At 29.0% G+C, this 17,769-nt stretch overlaps 2 protein-coding genes across 3 annotated transcripts in view; one reads left to right on the top strand and one right to left on the bottom strand.

Moving 5' to 3' along the window:
- Nucleotides 1-5,857, top strand: part of LOC106692552 (unextended protein) — a 19,329-nt gene extending 13,472 nt beyond the window's left edge. The window contains exons 11-12 of one of the 2 annotated variants that reach the window (XM_014438557.3): nt 129-173; nt 5,729-5,857. In XM_014438557.3, the coding sequence (XP_014294043.1) occupies nt 129-173; nt 5,729-5,788 (105 nt within the window). In that variant the 3' untranslated portion in view covers nt 5,789-5,857. Of the gene's footprint in view, nt 1-128; nt 401-5,728 lie in introns of those variants that run through there. The other variant, XM_014438558.3, reaches the window with a different exon arrangement.
- LOC106692553 (armadillo-like helical domain-containing protein 3) lies at nt 353-17,769 on the bottom strand. The gene is made up of 15 exons (XM_014438560.3): nt 17,502-17,769; nt 17,362-17,424; nt 17,150-17,290; nt 16,925-17,063; nt 14,042-14,175; nt 13,418-13,573; nt 12,707-12,855; nt 12,463-12,621; nt 12,179-12,393; nt 11,526-11,758; nt 5,819-5,945; nt 5,665-5,740; nt 3,520-3,598; nt 3,328-3,444; nt 353-756 (listed from the first exon to the last, which is right to left on the bottom strand). The coding sequence occupies exons 1-15, from the start codon at nt 17,583-17,585 to the stop codon at nt 664-666; spliced, it is 1,965 nt and encodes a 654-aa protein (XP_014294046.1). The 5' UTR covers nt 17,586-17,769; the 3' UTR covers nt 353-663.

Genomic DNA, 17,769 nt, shown 5'->3' with positions numbered 1-17,769 from the left:
ATCATTTAGTCCAAAATAATATTAAGTAGATTGTCCCTGAGGATAGTCGGATTGGCCGAAACGACGGACTTATAAGTAAAATAAACTGTGTTGAGACAATAAAATTTATACTCACATTTTGTTTTCAGGCTTTATTCACGGACAGTGATTCAGAAAGAGGACAAAAGGAGGATGTATGATCATTTTTTTAAAAATTGTATTTATTTTACTTAATCATTTAATTATAATTGTTTTAAAATAACATAGGACAAACATAAATTAATTTACAAATGTAGAATAAATAGATCCAAATACTATAGATAAGAAATTTACAAAAAAATATATATAAAACCTATTCTGTATATTTTGTTAAAAAAAAAGAAAGAAAAAAAATGAAATAAACTCTATGAGTTTTTCGTAACTTAAAAAGTTTCTGATATACATCCTTTAGAGCCATACATCTCCTACAAGTTACTTGGTAAGGATATGTTATTGAATGAGGTATATTTACAAAGAAATGTGTTACGATGGAATCATACAAAAAAACAGTGATAATGACTAAGGTCTTCAAAGAGTGCTAGCGTAGTGCCTTGACTGGATGTAGGCATAAATCGACAGCTCTATGGATGATATATGGGAAGAATTGCATAGCATTATCAAAGGCCCATCACTTCGCAACAGCCATCATGTGATTGTCGAAAATTCTTGCAAAATCGATTGCAGATCCAGCGTCGCAAAGTCAATACTTTGCCTTGTATCACTTACAACATTCCTCACCTAATATGGGAAAAACATTTATAAATTAATTTTTTTTTTTTTAAATATATGAATAAGTAATATTTTCATGGAAGTTGAAGTTGATCTTTATTACTAAATTTGTTACAAATGGAGAACATATAAAAACATTTATTTACTGCTAAATAATTCTGATTTACAATAATTGAAGGATCACGGGAAAAACAATTGATATCAACCTTATCAAAATTTCCAAAAAAAGATTTTTAAATTTAGAATTTAATAACCAAAAAAACTAATTTTAGGAAAGGTTTGAGTGAGAAGATATCGCTACATTAACAATTTGACCATGGGGCTCCCCTGGAAAACCAGGATTTAAAATTTTTTTAAAATTTAAATAAGCATTATATAATGTATTAAAATGCAATAATTAGTCAAATAAAGTTTAATAATAAATGCTACTGAATCTATGAATCCAATATCAGTTGATACATGAAGTTTTGTGGGTTTTTTAATTTAATTATTGAATAAGGACTCTAGAAAGTTATTGTATATCACCACATTTTCTATAAAACAATTTAAAAAAATTATTATATATAAGAAGATGGTCAGGGTTGCGGTCAAAAGTGAAACAAAAATAGTTTACAACTATTTATTTTCCAACATTTCGCCCCACTTTGCAGGGCTTCATCAGGGCTAAAAAGATACAAAATGATACTATGATAAGAATAAAAATACAAAGATAAGATACAATGATAAGAATAAAAACAAGTAACAATGGCAAGAGTAAAAATTTCAATATAAAAATACGTAAAATATAAAGCTAAAAAAGTACAGGAGATGCACATAAAACAAAAACAATACAGGGAAAGAAAAAAGAAAAAAAAATATATAGAGATAAAATAAACGTCATGAAAGAATAATAAAAATAATAATAATGATATAAAATGATAATAAATGAGCAAAGAGCAAGTCAGGACAACATACCTGTTCAAAGGAATCGGTTGAACAGAAAGAAACAATGAAGCGGAAGCGCGGAGGAGTGTGGAGGAGGTAGCCAGCAAACTGTTTAACGGTTTTATTTTGATTTCAAATACGTCGCGTATACGGGAAGTAGTGATAAATATATGACGAAAAATGATAAGAGAAAAATACAGAATGATACAGTACATGAGTTATTACATGATAATAATAAATATAATAACTAAGTAAAATTAGAATGACACATATTGTTACTAATAATAAGAGATTATACTGAAGAAAATAAAACAATATGGGATATAATAACAATAATTGTAAAAGAAGTAACTAATAAAAAATAAATAAAGCCCTGCAAAGTGGGGCGAAACGTCGGAAAATAAATAGTTGTAAACTATTATTGTTTCACTTCTGACCGCAACCCTGACCATCTTCTTATATATCAATTTTTACGGTCAACTATATATACATATATAAAAAAAAATTATGATGAAGATGGTCAAAAGAGAAACAAACATAGTTAATAACTATTTATTCTTCGACGTTTCACTCCACTTGGTACAGGGTCATCAGGGTTGTTAAAAGGTAAATTAATGTAGGGTTAAAATTATGGAAAAATAAGTGAAAAGAAAATTATATACAAATAAAAGAAAAGAAGAAATAAAATAGTATTAATATAAAATAAACGATGATAAAAATATAAAATACGTAAACTATAAGGTTAAAAATGTACAAGAGATGCAATAACACCCAAAAACAGAAAAGTAGATTTGAGAAAACAAAATTTAACACAATAAGAGATGGAAAAAAAGAAGTAAATTGAGATTAAATAAAGTGGGGCCAAACGTCAGAAAATAAATAGTTATTACTAATTTTGTTTCTCTTTTGACCATAACCCTGACTATATTAGTATAGAATCTTAGAAGTTACAACGTACAACAAACCTATTAACCTTCTGACTGTTCTTTATGGATATGAAACGTGGCCTCCTTACACTAACGGAAGAACAGTCCCTTGAGGTTTTTAGAAAATAAAGTATTACAAGAAATAATGAGGGAACTGCAACCAATAAATATAATTCAGGTTACAGAATTGTGGCCAACAAGATGTGCGTGTAAGTTTGTTGAGCTTAGTAATGAATGGATCCTAAAATGTTAATAAACACAACAAAAATGTCCGAGGGAAGACCGAAGCATAGGTGGGGGGATTGCATCAAGACTGATTTAGCAGATTGGGGTTTGAAGGGGCATCACGGGACGGATGTAGATAGAGGGTGATCAGTGTTATTGGCAACAAATTCACCATACTCTTGCTAAAAAAAGGAGCAAGGGTTTTCAATTTTTATTTTGTCAAACTAATTAAAGTAATTTTCTTAACAATTTTGAAATTGCTAAAATGCTCATATGTTTAGGAAGAATAAGCATAAAGTAGATGAAAACACTTAAAATTATTATTATTTTTTTTTTTTTTTTATCGTTAAATAAATAAAAAAGAAAGAATAAAATAAATAATGATAAGAATGAATTAAACACACTGAGGAGGAAAACAACAGAACAACTGATATGCTAACCTGGAAATACGCTTAAAAAATAAATGAATTTCTATATCCAGTATCATTATTCATTATAATATTACCATTGCAGTGAAAAATGCCGAATGCCTCGGGTTTTCAGTATATCTTTCATACTGATCCAAGCTATCTTGCAGTTTTAAAGTAAGGCTATCGTAACTTTTTCTTACTACTTCAAGAATCTAAAATAAAAAATAATAATAATAAAACATTAAATAAAATTTGTATAATACATAAATCTATCTCAATTGTGTGACCTGCTCTTCTGTAGGAGTAGATAAACCTTGCCCGGCGAGCCATGCATCTATTTTTGGAGTGAAATGATTTATTATGGCCCTTGAAATAAAAACAATAATAAACATTAACTAAAAAAAAATACATATTTATATTTCTATATAAATACTCTGATTTTCCACAGGCTTGGAATTAAATTTCATTATAATCCAACAGTTAAGTTATTAGAAATATAATGCATACCGAAAAGAGTTTAACTTTAGGTGGTCAAATAACCGTCCTTGGGTACACTGATGATTTGGTATTATTAGGTGAAGAGGAGGAAACTACAAAACTAAATAGAACTAAGTTGATAAAATTTAGTAAGGAACAAGGTCTCGAAATAAATATGGATAAAACAAAATATATGGTTAGGATTAGAAATGGGAGTGATATAAATATAGAAGGAAGTACATTTGAACAGGTAGAGAGGTTTAAGTATTTAGCTTCTACGATAAAAACTAGAAAAAATGAAATTGATGAGGAAATGAAAGCAAGGATAAAGGTGATGTTTGTTATTTTTCGATTTTGAAATGGCTTAGCTCATGCCTTCTGTCCAGGAACGTAAAAGTTAGAATTTACCAAACTATTATCTTTCCGGAAGCGAAACGTGGTCACTTACACTATGGAAAGAAGTATTTAGGGAATAAATTATTGCATAAAATATTTGGAGCAAAAAAGGATGACTTGACCATAAAATTTAGAAGGCTGCACAACACTAATTGAGGGAACTGTATCTAGTAAATAAAACTTAGGTTATAGCATTGCAGCGAATAAGATGTGCGTGTAAGGTTGTGGAACCTAATTATGAATGGATCACTAAAATGTTAATAAACACTGAACAAATGGGTAAACATCCGAGGGGTAGACCAAAGCATAGGTGGGAGGATTATGTCAAGACAGATCAGATAAATTTTGAACAGGCCTCACGGAATGGATGTACGAAAACAGCAATTGGTGGTATCAGCATTGCTAAGCCATACCTTTATTATTATTATTATTGATATTACAACAGCAATAAAAACATTGCTTGATTAGAAATAATTTAATTAATGACATTTAAATTAATACAAACATACGGAAAATAAGGTTGGATTATCAATGCAAGATTTCAAAAACAAAACATTAATTATCTCAAATACCATATTTACCCAAATGCAGTCGGTTTTTTTTTTTTTTTTTCTGAAATAGTCATTAACAAAATGAGAGGCTGGTCTATATTCGAGGTCGACTTCAGATTCAATCATTGAAAATTTTAATTGAACCAAACTTAGAGGCTATTAAATCACTTTGTAGTTAATTTTTATTATAATTTTGTGATGGAAGAATTAATAAAATATTTATTAATAATAAGTGAATAATCATTATTAAACATTTTGGAGAGAAAGATTTATTCAAAACAGGATTGGGGAAGATAATTAGGTTAAAGCCGAATGGAATATTTAAACTGAGAGTTGAGAATGAAAACAAAGTTACAGAGAATAAAAAAAAAATAATAGTTAAGTAATGGTACATAGAATTAAGACATGAGAATTCTATAATTAGCATTATATAGGTATCGAATTGTAAGTTTATATATTCTATTTTAAAAGCTTTATAAATATATTTTAATATGATGTTAGTTATCTGTGTCGTTTCTGTTTTAAGCATATTTGTTTCTTTTTGGAAAGGTACATTAAATTAAGACATAATTTTTCATGAGTACTATAATTTTTCCTCCCTATATTATTTTCCTGAAAATTATTTTGAAAATAGGGAGGTTGGCTTATGTGGAATGGAGTGAAGTAAGAACAGTCAGAAAAATATCTAATTAAACTAACGCTTATAGGATTATCCTGTTTATTTATACTCTTATTTTAAATGTACTCAAGCACGCTAAAATAAATTATGATAATACGGCTTGAGTTCCGAAGCTTCTACTTGAGACAGTTTCTGCTGAGTACAGACATAGTGAAAGAGTACATTTTTTATTGATGCGCAAAAATATCTCTAATTTATAATTAATTGTAAAGACTGTGATTTAATTCATAATTCCTATAATCTATAAGAATATCTAGAAGAAATGAAAAAAAGTCCATCCGGTTGAATTTGTCTTAATCATAGATTCAAACAGATATGTGATTATTTACCTTACGTTAACTAGACTATTGGTTAGTTTCAATGCTGTATCCTTAAACTCTCCCTCCATTGCAGAGTAGCGATATGCTGAGAACAAACAAAGATAGCGATATTACTCTTGCGTCACGCTTATAAACTAAATGGATTAGTGAATTGAATACTTACCCATCGAGTAGACATTATCGAAAACCTGGTGCATGCGTATCAATTCATAATAAAGCTCATCGTAATTAGCGGGAGAGTGAAGGAACGTGTCACCATACGTAATGAATAAATTGAAGATGTTAATCACCTGCAAAATTTTAATAGGTAAATATAGAATTTATTTTATAGTCTGAAAATATTTACGAAGAAGATACCATAATAACTATAATTTTATCAAATTAATTGGTACATTATTATTTTTCATAAATAATGCAAAAATATTCCTTGAAACATCAAAACACTGAACTTAAGAAGGAATATTTACAATAAGAAGAATTTGCTATTTACAATTGAAAGTGGTATTTTAAATAATTATTGTGAGTAGAAGATGGTACAGTCAATAGAGTAGCAATGAATGAATGCGAATAAGTGAAACTTATTTTATTTATACCGAAGTTTCAGGGCTTCATTTAGGCTAAAACCAAAATAGGGCCAAAATAAAACAACCATAATAAAATAATAATAAAGGATTAATAATATAACAGTAAAGTAAGAAATTAAGAAAATAACACATAACAATAGAAGGTAACATAACATATAAATTATACATGAAGATAACAAACATTGAAAATATTAAGGAATGAAAAAAATAATGAAAGAAAGTGAAAACAATTTTTTTAAAATCAAAAAGTGCTCTATGTAGATAATGAAAATTTGAAAATAACAAAATGAGAAATATGCGAAGGTTAATGATATATATGGTATGAGAAGCATGAAAAAAAATATTACTAAATTAACCAAATGAAGTAAGACTAAATAAAATAAAATAATTGTTTGGCATTGCACTATAATTATATGATATTGTACCATCGATATAAAATTATTTTAATTGCAACATTTTCAAGTAAAATGGATTCAAAATTAATATTACTAAGTTATTTTCATGCTTCTCATGTATATCATTTTATCTTAGCACATTTCTCCATATGTTAATTTTATTTTTTTCATTATTTACATAGAGTACTGTTTGATTTGTGATAGGTGTGTTCCAGCAACCAGTCTTTATTGTTGAAAGTGCTCATCGGTAAATACCTAATAATTTTTTCCCTTTCACTTTTTTTTTTCCTTTTCTAATATTTTAAATGTTTGTTTACAGGTAAAAATTCTTACTATTTCAAGTTTATACATTATCTTCTTATATTATATAGTTTTAATTATTTTTCATTCTTTTTAATCCTGATAATAGGCTAAAATTTAGTCTAAAATATTCACACTAATAAAATAATTAGTTATACTAATCTGTATATTACTATCCCTCTGACCACTTCCCTGACCATCTTCTCCTCATATTGAATCTTGAGTCAACAATAAACACATCATTAAATTATTGTTTATATATATATATAGAGAGAGAGAAAGAGAGAGAGAGAAAGAGAGAGAGAGATATGCACCATAAAACTCAATGTGGTGAGAGAACACCAATGCCCTTGGTACAGAGTTATACAGATTTGATACCTAGCTGGCACACTTAAAATTTATTTTGCCAAATAATAATCTAATAGAGATCTTGGGTGATATTAAAAACAATAAAATAAACAAGTGGATTTTGTTTCTTACATATAAGAGGATGATCCCAAAAGGTCTCTCAGTTTTTTATAAATAAAAAATTTCATTTATTTTATTATATTCATATTATTTTAAAAGTTGAATATTTGTCTACTAACATTCGTTTACAAAATCATCACTATAAGTCGAAACATTTTTGAAGTTGTGACAGTTTTTGAACATCACCGTTCCAACCGTCGTTGAACGTTACGTTCCACATCATGTCCTTGAGAGTGTGTAGAACCACACATTTCACCTCTTTGCCAGAGCCTAAAGTCCTTATGGCCAACTATTCTTTCAATTTAAGGAACAGGTGAATATAAGGTGGCGTTATGATGGAGCCCCAAATTTAATATGGTCCTTATAGACCAACAATATATCCTTCGTATTGTAGCACCACTCTAACTATAGCAATGGAGTTATTTTTGAACTCGATACCGATACAAATAAAGATAGAATTTCACTTTCACCCTTAGCACTGAGTATAGGTTTCCTTCCATAGCTAGGAACAAGATCCATATCCATGACTTATAAAGGATATAAGACAGGAGATCTTCAGTTCACAAAATACAGAAATACATAAGATAGTGTAAGGATTAATGGGATCAATTTACAAAGACCGTGTAATGCAGTAAATTGCTATGGAGAATGTATAGACAAACCAAAGAGGGAATCACCACATGTTGAGGTAAATTAATCTGAATACTCTCTCCTTAAACAACATAGTACTTGCTGAATGGGTACACAATCATTCAGATATAGTGGGAAATGAGAAGACAGAGGTAACTTTGTAATGTTAATCACACTATTGCAGGCTCTTGAGTCTTCCAATAATACCATACATTTCTAATTGAAGTTCTATTAAGCAAATAAAATATTTCTGGACAATTGAAATCAAATCAAATGATTTCTTGTATAAATACCAGTGTTTACGCAAGTAAATATTTTATTTTATTTATTTTTTTATATATCGAAGATTGAAAGTTATTTTATTTTTATTTATTTTACATCAGGAGGAATCGATCTACTAATTGTATATTGTTAATATGTAGTAAATAGGCTGTTAAATAATAAAATGTGCTATATGTTTATAACAAAGGCATTAAGCACGGTTTACAGTGTAGGATATTGGACTGCATCTGTTAAGTTTATACATCAGTCGACTCTCAGGCATCTTCACAGCCACGAGCTCATGCTATTTTCACAGTGTCAAGACTGCGATCTTACGGTATTTCTGCCTTCATGCTACCATTTATATATACGGCCTTCGGTACAGGTCAGAGACTATTCCTTTTGCCAAGGAGGCTTTCTTTATTCATTATCACGACATATTTTGTTTATTAAAGAATAATTTTTATTTTTCATTCATTTTGTTTTGTTGTTTTTTAATCATTAATTTTGCTTAATTGTTTATTATTTCTCTTTTATAAAATTGTAAATGTTCATTTGTTTTATTGTTTTGTTTTACTAACCTATACTTTAATTTTATAGATCTATAATTTAATGTTATATATATTTTTCTTTTTTTTGTAAAATAGTTTGATTCCTTTACAGTATTACTTCTTTCAGTTAATTTTATATTATTCCATTACAATCACCAAAGGGGCAGAACCGGGTTTTAAATCGATTCGGAAAATCCTTTCAATATTGGAAACCATTCGCAACGACCAGTTTCCTACAAATTACAGAATTTTAGCAAAAATTAGTACCCGAGGAGAGATCTTGTTTCCTGAGGTCAAATTAATAAATAAAAAGCTGTCACTTCCTTCTTTATACTGAACTCTGTCCTAAATGAAATCATCTCAGTTGGAACATTTTTTTGTTACTAATTCAGAAAATACAGTTGGAACATTTTTTTGTAACTAATTCAGAAAATACAAGTAAAACCATTACTGGAATTCGAAACGTTCAATCCAAAAAAAATTATATTTGCAACTTGTAAGGCATTCAATAGCCGCTGAAAAATTAGAGTTCAACAAAAAAAGAAACATTACTCCTATCTCATTCCATACGCAAGTCATAAATCTTGATATCACTTTTGATCAAACTTTATCCTGGAAACCACACATTGCCCAAATTTCCCGTTGAACCATATCTACCTTAGAATAGAATTCGTTATCTCCTTCCACTTAAAACCCGTCAACTCTTAGTTTCCACTCTTTGTTTTCCCCCACTTTGACTATGGTTGCCTGTATATGGTGGACTCTCGGGTAATCTGGAATCAAAACTTAAACGTCTTGTGAATTGCACAGTACAATTTATTTTCGAGATCACCAGAGATACATACATAACCCAGTATTACCTAACTCCTTTTTTATTCCAAGCAATTAGTACTCAACACCCCTCCTATGAAACTTACAACTCAAATTATCTGTCCAATCCTGTACTACCAGGTCCCATTTATCTGAAATCTACCCTCCACCTCATTGAATTGCTGCATTTGATAAATCGTTTTTTACCCGAGCTGCATATCTCAGGAACTCCGTTCCCTCTAACATACGTCATGTACCAACCCATCCTTTAAATCCCTTATATTTAACTACCTCTTGCTTCACCAATCTGACCCATTAATATAATAGTACAGATATTTTATAATTAACATTTTTGTTAGTTTTTTAATGAATCTATTTTTATCTCTGTATATAAATGTGGCCACACTACTTTATCGTCAGTCAATAAATATTATTAAAAAATTAAAATTGCCTTTGTAATTTGTCTAAAGGAACCTAGTCCCAGAATAATAAACTATTTTTCATTTCATTATTGTTAATTACGACTCAAAGTTATAATACGAAGAAAAAAATCCAATAAAGTAATTTTTATGCAAGAAATATGATTTTTTTTTATACATAATAGGACAAAAAAGATTTCAAACTTGTTTTTTGTAATTTGAACGAATTACCTGGTTATTTTACTAATAATATATTTTTAAGGTAATATTTAAATTATATATATATTTAATAAAAAAAAAATAAATAAAAGAAAGAAAATATTTTGATTAATTTATCTCTATTTTCTTTCTTACCTCAAGGTCTTTTAAAGAATTATATAAATATTAGTCATTTAGCTTGTTAATTTATTCTTTAATTACATAATCATTATTATTTCTAATATGTATTATTTTGATCATAACTACAAATTATTTTTATTATTTAAGCTTATTCAATAATTATAACATTATGAACAGTATATAAAAGTAAGATGGTCTAGGTACAGTCAAAATAACTCAAATGCTAAATAAAATATTTATTGTGAGCCAACGTTTGCAGGGTTCTATCATGGCTAAAAAAGATACGAACAACTAAGATTATGTAACAGAGTAGAAGAAAATGTTATCTTATTCTCTTACTCTGTTACATAATTTTAGTTTTTTGTATCTTTTAAGCCTGACGAAGCCCTGAAAAGTAGGGCAAGCAAAACGTTGGTTTATAATAAAGTTTATTCAATATTTTAGTTATTTCGACCACACCCGAATCATCTTCATTTCAATAATTACACATGGTAAATCAACTATCTTCCAATATGAATCGTTAAGAGTGTTTTTGTTAACAAGAAACTAAATCCTCACATTATCAACTGTTAAAAGCACGTCTAATTGTTATAATCATGTCAGTCTGATCAGATAATAATGCAAATCAATTTCCATTACAATTTAAACCATTCTCTTCATTGATATATTTATTCCCCTTAAGAAATGAAAAAATCAACTCTAAAATTTCATTTTATGCAATTATATTATAATCATACATCATTATATTTATAAGATTTTATCTTGCTGTTTATCTTTTTAGTATCTAATTTAAGTATCTTTATTTATTTTTCAAACTATTTATTTCTTAGTAGTTTAATTTTTTCTTTTACAACTATTTTCTCCTGAAATTTGTTTTCGAAATCAGGATGGACCTATATTTGAGGAAACATGGTATCTAAAAAATTCGGAACAAGCTGAGTACTCACTAAATACAAACAATGACGACTAAACCAAAAGTGATCCAACATGCATTCAATTCTACAATTAATCACCTTCTACGATTAGTCGCATGCGGGTGACATGCTATTATTTCAATATGGCCTCGTCACAACGACTTACACTATTATATCAGTCTTTAATTGATCATCACACCTGATGGGCTAGATGAAACACATTCATCTTCTTCGCCAGGTGCGCTTCATTCGTGATTATGAACTTCAAGAGCGCGATGAGGGAGGCCCATAGCTCCTTCCACTGATAGATGAGCCTTACTTTACACCTCTTCTGGTAACACAAAACACGATGCATGACTCCGACGCACAACAAATACAATTCCAATGGTAACTTCTTCATCATATGGCTCATTACAAATTCGACGAGTAAATCTGAAAATATTGCAAATAACAATCTTAATAGATCATAAGCAATAAGGCTTACAAAACAAAAACAAAAGGCAAAATTGTACAATATGTCATAGTGACCTAGAAAGCTTCGAAACTAATCAATAATCAGTTAAATCTACAATAAATGTTTTCTTTAAATGTAACCTAATCAAATTTTAAAAACAAAAAATGCAGGTTTAAAAGTCTTATTTTACTCAAATTAGGAGTTTTTCACGTTTATAATAAAATTTTCTGAAGTGTTTCGCGCTTAATTTATTTTTCTTAGTTGATTATTGAAAATGATAAACCAAACCAGGCTTATTTTTATTAGGCATACATATATTTTCATGTGTATTACAGGTTGCCTATACTTATGATATAATGATACGATAAAACTTAAACTAATTTTAGTAAAACTTTTACCTAATAATGTATTCGCAAGGGTCTGCGAAGGTTTCTCAGATATTATGTATCTATGGCGCATTGGCAACCTATGGAGGTGAATTTTAAAGACTAAATTGACATCGTGCATCACAGAATTCGCATAATGATCTTCAGCTACACATGTTAGTACAACAAAACACAGTTTGACCGTGTTCTGGCTTGCCTCACATTTTGTGTCTTGCATCACGATCGAACTGAAACAAATCATGAATGACATTCTGAATGAAAGTGAAATAAACTAAAAAAAAAAAATTATTAGTTACCAGTATTGAAAAAATGTTCCTAAAAGGTTAGTAGGCTCTGGAACTGGTTCAGTCTCACTGGGAGCAGTTACTTCGGCTTGCGTTTGTGCCAAAGTACTGACAAAATTCCTATTTAAGTGCACTGCTTCGTAAAGTGCAACTAAAACACCATTATTAGCCCTGAGATAAAAAACCAAATTAGTTTTTAAAGAATGCATCTTAAATAATTTCAAAATGTAAGACTATTTAATATCGGAAGATTAACCTAATTTGTTGATTTCTTGTGCCTGTATCTTCAGAGAGAAACATATTACCAATGATGTTGGACAATGATGAAAACCAATTTCCACTTTGAGGTTCTTTTTGGTCCTGACTGAAAGGACGGCAAAATTCTGACAGGGACCATGATATGACCTAAATTTAAAGCAAAAATAGAAATAACAAAAAAATAATGATCATTTAGGATAATTCATTCCATATCTAAATGGAAAGTTAAACATCTGAAATGATATGTTGAGTCTGGGACTCGAATTTTTTAACTAATTTTCAGTAATTTGTCAACTGAATCGTAAGCAAAAAAAAAATTGAGGGGTGGAATGGAGATATGCATATTGCTAAATCACTTGCTGAGAGAAAGAAAAATCATAAAACAGGATCAATTGTTTTTAGCCTAAATTATGAAACAACTATCTCTCAAACAAACAAAAATCGTATCTTCTTATTTTCTAACCCAAATCCCGCTACTGACACCAATAGTCATGTGTTAGCTGGGCCAAGAAAAGACAAAGAACAGAAAACAATTTTTTTTTTTTTTTTTAATATTAATATGACAATACTAATCACAATTCTTAAAACTTTACCCTAAAGTTAACTTTTTTACACACCTACATATGTTCTCAATTAATCGATATTTTTAATTATTATCAACTGACAGATAACCTTGTTACAATATATAATAAATTTTCAACTCAATTACCTGACCATACCCATTTAAGGCAAGTTCATCATCAAGAATCGATAATTTAACAATGTAAGGATTGGCCGATTCATGTTTTCGATAATTTATCAAAAGTGTTAGAAGAAGAACGACATCATGGCCATGGTGTATTCTACTAAGTGTATCACACAGCAGCTGAAATAAACAAAATACTTTTTTAAATTTTATATACATTCTTTCCAATTTTGAGTATAAAAACCATTAAATTTGTGAGTATAGCCACAAATTTTGTTCATATTGGATATCATACTTATGATCTATTCCTAATAGTCTTAATACTTGCCCTCGAGTGTGGCAGATTGTATTATACCAATAAAAGTTTTAATAAAAATAAATTTTGTTTTTTTATCTTATATAAAGGGTTTAAGTTTATATGCTGATTTAAGTTAATCCAGTTCAGAGGGATCTGGAAGAATTTATGTCAAGACTAGACTAACCCTAAATTACTAACTAAATTAGAGGAGAGGCTACTTCACTCCTGTCCTTCTGGATATATCAAAGAGGACCAGGAATAGGTTTGTGCACCTAAAGTATCAAAGAGATTTGTTTGTACGTTAATTATTCTTAAAGTAAGTAAATAGAAAATTTATAACCAGCATTTACCTGAATTAATGTTTCAAAAACACTGTTAAGCATCACAAATTCAAGTAATGTATTTTGACTAACATTATCATTCCCTGTTACCATGAGAAGTAACAACTTCAAACATAGCGATTTCAGGTTAGGTGGAGATTCTCCTAAAAATTAAAATAAATAAATAAAGCTTTATTTTATTTTAACCTTAAAATAAAACTTTTTTGTTTTGATAAACATATAATCAATAAAAATAATGATGTATAGATTTATTCCCTGAAATTAATCATAATTACAAACTTATATGTATCTATTGTAAAGCAATTAAAAAACACCATGAAAGATATGATGAATATATATTTTAAGAAATAAAACATTCCACTAATTTAATATTTTATATAGGTAATCAGAAATCTAACTTTATTAAATTTCTCAGGAGTCATTGGCGTCCAAATAAGTAAATTTTAAAAAATGCTCCTTTGCAGTTGTTCTCCCCAATTTCAATGGGCTAATATTTATCTAAAGGGCGGTGACAGTAGCAGCGTGGTAACGTGCCTGTCTACCAACCCATAGATTGCGAGTTCGAGTACTCAGCCCTATCTGGGATTTTTTCAAGCTTATAACTATATAATACTCACTCACGATCTCCCCCCGGGCATTTGTGAGGCCCGTCACTCACAAAAATAGGCCTGGGAGTGACAGACCCACCCTATGAAAACCACAATGTATTTCTTAAGTTCATCGCGCGAGGCCTTGGACCTCCATGGTCTATCGCGCCAATAAACAAATAAACAATATTCATCTAAAACTAAGTAGTTATTTTCTATGAAACTTTAGGGTCATGCTTAATTAGTTTGGAATACAAAGAATATATATACAAAGAAGGAAGAGGTTGAGGGTGCGGTCAATGTATAACACAAACAAGTAAAAACTTAATTATTTGTGCCAACGCATCGGTCATAATTTTAAGCCTTCATCAATAAAACACCAAAAATTATTTTTTGGTGTTTTAATGATGAAGGCTTTGATTTTAATGATGATTAGTGCATTGCAAAGTTGTTACTTGGCTTTAGATCTTCATCAAGTTATCCTGATTGCGAATCTGGCCAATACGTTGGCACTAATAAATAAGTTTATACATATTTCTGTCCTTCACTGATCGTACCCCCAACCATCTTCTCCTTATTTATGAATATTATAATATGTAAGATTAACAATTTCAGGCAAGAGTTGATATTAGAGAGTGCTGAGAAGATGCCATAGAACCAGACGGCCAAATTTAAAAATTATAATTTAGATTTATATGTCCAGAAGATTTTCCATGTTAATTAGCAAGGTATAATGAGAATAATTTTCCTTCTTTAAGAATTTTTATTTCAAAAATTAATCATTAGTAATAAAGTTTTAGGACCATCTTCAGGCACAGTATCAATGTTACCTTCTAACCAAATAATTGTGATATAATACGATATCTCTCTACTAGTATTAAATACAATTGTAATGGTAAACTAAAAAACTTTTTAAAATTAGGAGAGATCATATTTGTCTCCATTGCCTCATGAACTCTGTGAAATATATATAATGAATCTGAAGATGGGGCGATGGCCCTAAAGTCTTGTAACTAATGATTGATTTTTTAAATAAAAATATTTAAAGAAGGTAGGTAATTCTCACTACACCTTATTAAAAATTATAATATTAATATTATATTAAAAATATACATTTACTTGATATAAGTACATTTTAAATAAATTAAATTATAAACTATACACACATATTTATAAAAAAATGATTATTTGTTACTGAAACTTTCATCAAGCAAATTTATAAAAATGCAAACAGCTTAGGCCAAACATTTCATTTATAACAAATGTTTGAGGTGTATTTTATCAAAATTTAATATATCTACTTCTCAAAAGGAAAGTGTTTTAATCAATTAAAATTCTAAATCTAAAACTTATTCATTTTATTTCAAACCAGTGGAGTGGCCCCTCCCTGTTCTATGTAATATCCTGGCTATATCACTACTAACGTAAAACCCCCGCCTTTAGCAGACCCAGACATCTTACCTTAAAATTGCCACTATGGCAACAAAAGGGTGTTTATTTTTTATATATGTATGTATTGGTTGTCAATAATAAAAAGAGGATGAGAAAAAAATATTCAGTTTGTTTTTAAGTTTCTCAGTAAAATATATGTCACAAATTAACATCTTCAATAACTATTCTACTTATCCACATGAAATGAAAAAATATTTCCAAAAGTTGGATATAATGAGTTTAGATAGAATACTCCACATTCCTGAAACTAAGCAGTTAAGCCTTTGTTAAGGTTCCACAGGAAGTTGTTAACCTACAACATCTTATCAACAAAGCATAAAAAACTGTCTAACAGATAATAAATTCCTTAAATAATTTCCTGTATAACAAAGTTTCTTATTGAAAACTGGAAACATATATTTACATATTGGCCTATGATTGTTTGCACCATAGTATTTATTTTTAAAAAAAAATTTTCTAGGTTATTTTAAATAAAGTTCCTTCAACATCATTAATGGAAACATTTTTTTTCTCTAATTATAAGACTTAACTAATAAAATTTTATGAATTGATGAAATGTGTAAACATTTTATAAAATATAGAAAAATTATATAAATAATAAATGAATAGCTCTTAATTACATTCAAATAGATATGCAAATCAGAATTCCAAAAATAGAATGCCAGTAATTCTAAATGAGCACCAATAAGGGACAATGACTACACTACTGCAATCCAAATAAAGTTCAATTGACTTAAATGGAATCTTAGATTGAGATATAATAAGATAAATACAAAATTATAACACCTATTTTTAAAAATTATTATAAAATCCTTATTATTACAAATAATGTATACATTTTATAAAATCCTACCACTTAATAAGTTATTGCAATGATTCAACAATAATTTCATCCGTTGCTCTGCAGTGTCAAAACCAAGTAGGATATCTATAACATCAAACCCACATTGTCCAGAGGTTTTATAAACAGCACTAGTAATTGCGCACAATGTCTAAAAGACAAAGAATCAAGGATTAATACTAAATTGTTTTATCCACAGCACATCTAAGAAGTATAAACTATAATTATAATATATACTTGGAGTGCATAGACAATTCGCAGCTGATGATCGTTTCCTAAAGTCTCGATACACTGAACAAATAAACAGTTGATATTCTCCTTAGCAGCCAGCAATTGCTCTTCATTAAGTCTCAGGATTTCGTTCTCTAAATGCGATACCTAAAAGCCGATTAAATAATGAAAAATAAAATAAAATCTTTAAGTTACAGTGTATCATTTCAAAAACAAACCTTAGGCTTTAATAAAAATAGTTCATCCCAAAAATTAGGGTTCAGTCTTGTCAAATCATCACCCTAAAACAGGTAGTTGGGTGAATTAAAAAATTTATATATATTAAAGAACGTTCAGCTGAAATGTAAATTTTACAAACTTTAAAGAACGATTCATAAATCTGTACAATCTTTTCCTTGAGCTGCCTCTTAGAGCCAGAGCCACTTCTTTTCCTTGAATTCATAATGACAAGTAGAGATTATTATTTGATGTTCAATTACATATTTTAAAAACAGTATTTATGTTGGAAGACTCATATAAAAGGGAGATTATTCGTGAGCTCGGTTGGAAAAGAACGGATTCCTGACAACCATGAGCTTGCTATACCATATCGGCTAAAAACAAACTGTTAACCTATCTTGCAATTG

Source organism: Halyomorpha halys, unplaced genomic scaffold (assembly GCF_000696795.3).
Source record: "Halyomorpha halys isolate HHAL.00 unplaced genomic scaffold, Hhal_1.1 Scaffold60.1, whole genome shotgun sequence".
Lineage (NCBI taxonomy): Eukaryota > Metazoa > Arthropoda > Insecta > Hemiptera > Pentatomidae > Halyomorpha > Halyomorpha halys.
This window is presented reverse-complemented; position numbering and strand designations above follow the sequence as displayed.

What these genes read in the sequence shown, in the direction of transcription:
- LOC106692553 (XM_014438560.3), bottom strand. Translation starts at nt 17,585, where the DNA reads ATGAATTCAAGGAAAAGAAGTGGCTCTGGCTCTAAGAGGCAGCTCAAG. An exon ending in GAATTGTCTATGCACTCCAA is followed by an intron (nt 17,064 to 17,149) that starts GTATATATTATA and finishes TTTGTCTTTTAG; the next exon opens with ACATTGTGCGCAATTACTAG. An exon ending in TTGCAATAACTTATTAAGTG is followed by an intron (nt 14,176 to 16,924) that starts GTAGGATTTTAT and finishes TTTAATTTTTAG; the next exon opens with GAGAATCTCCACCTAACCTG.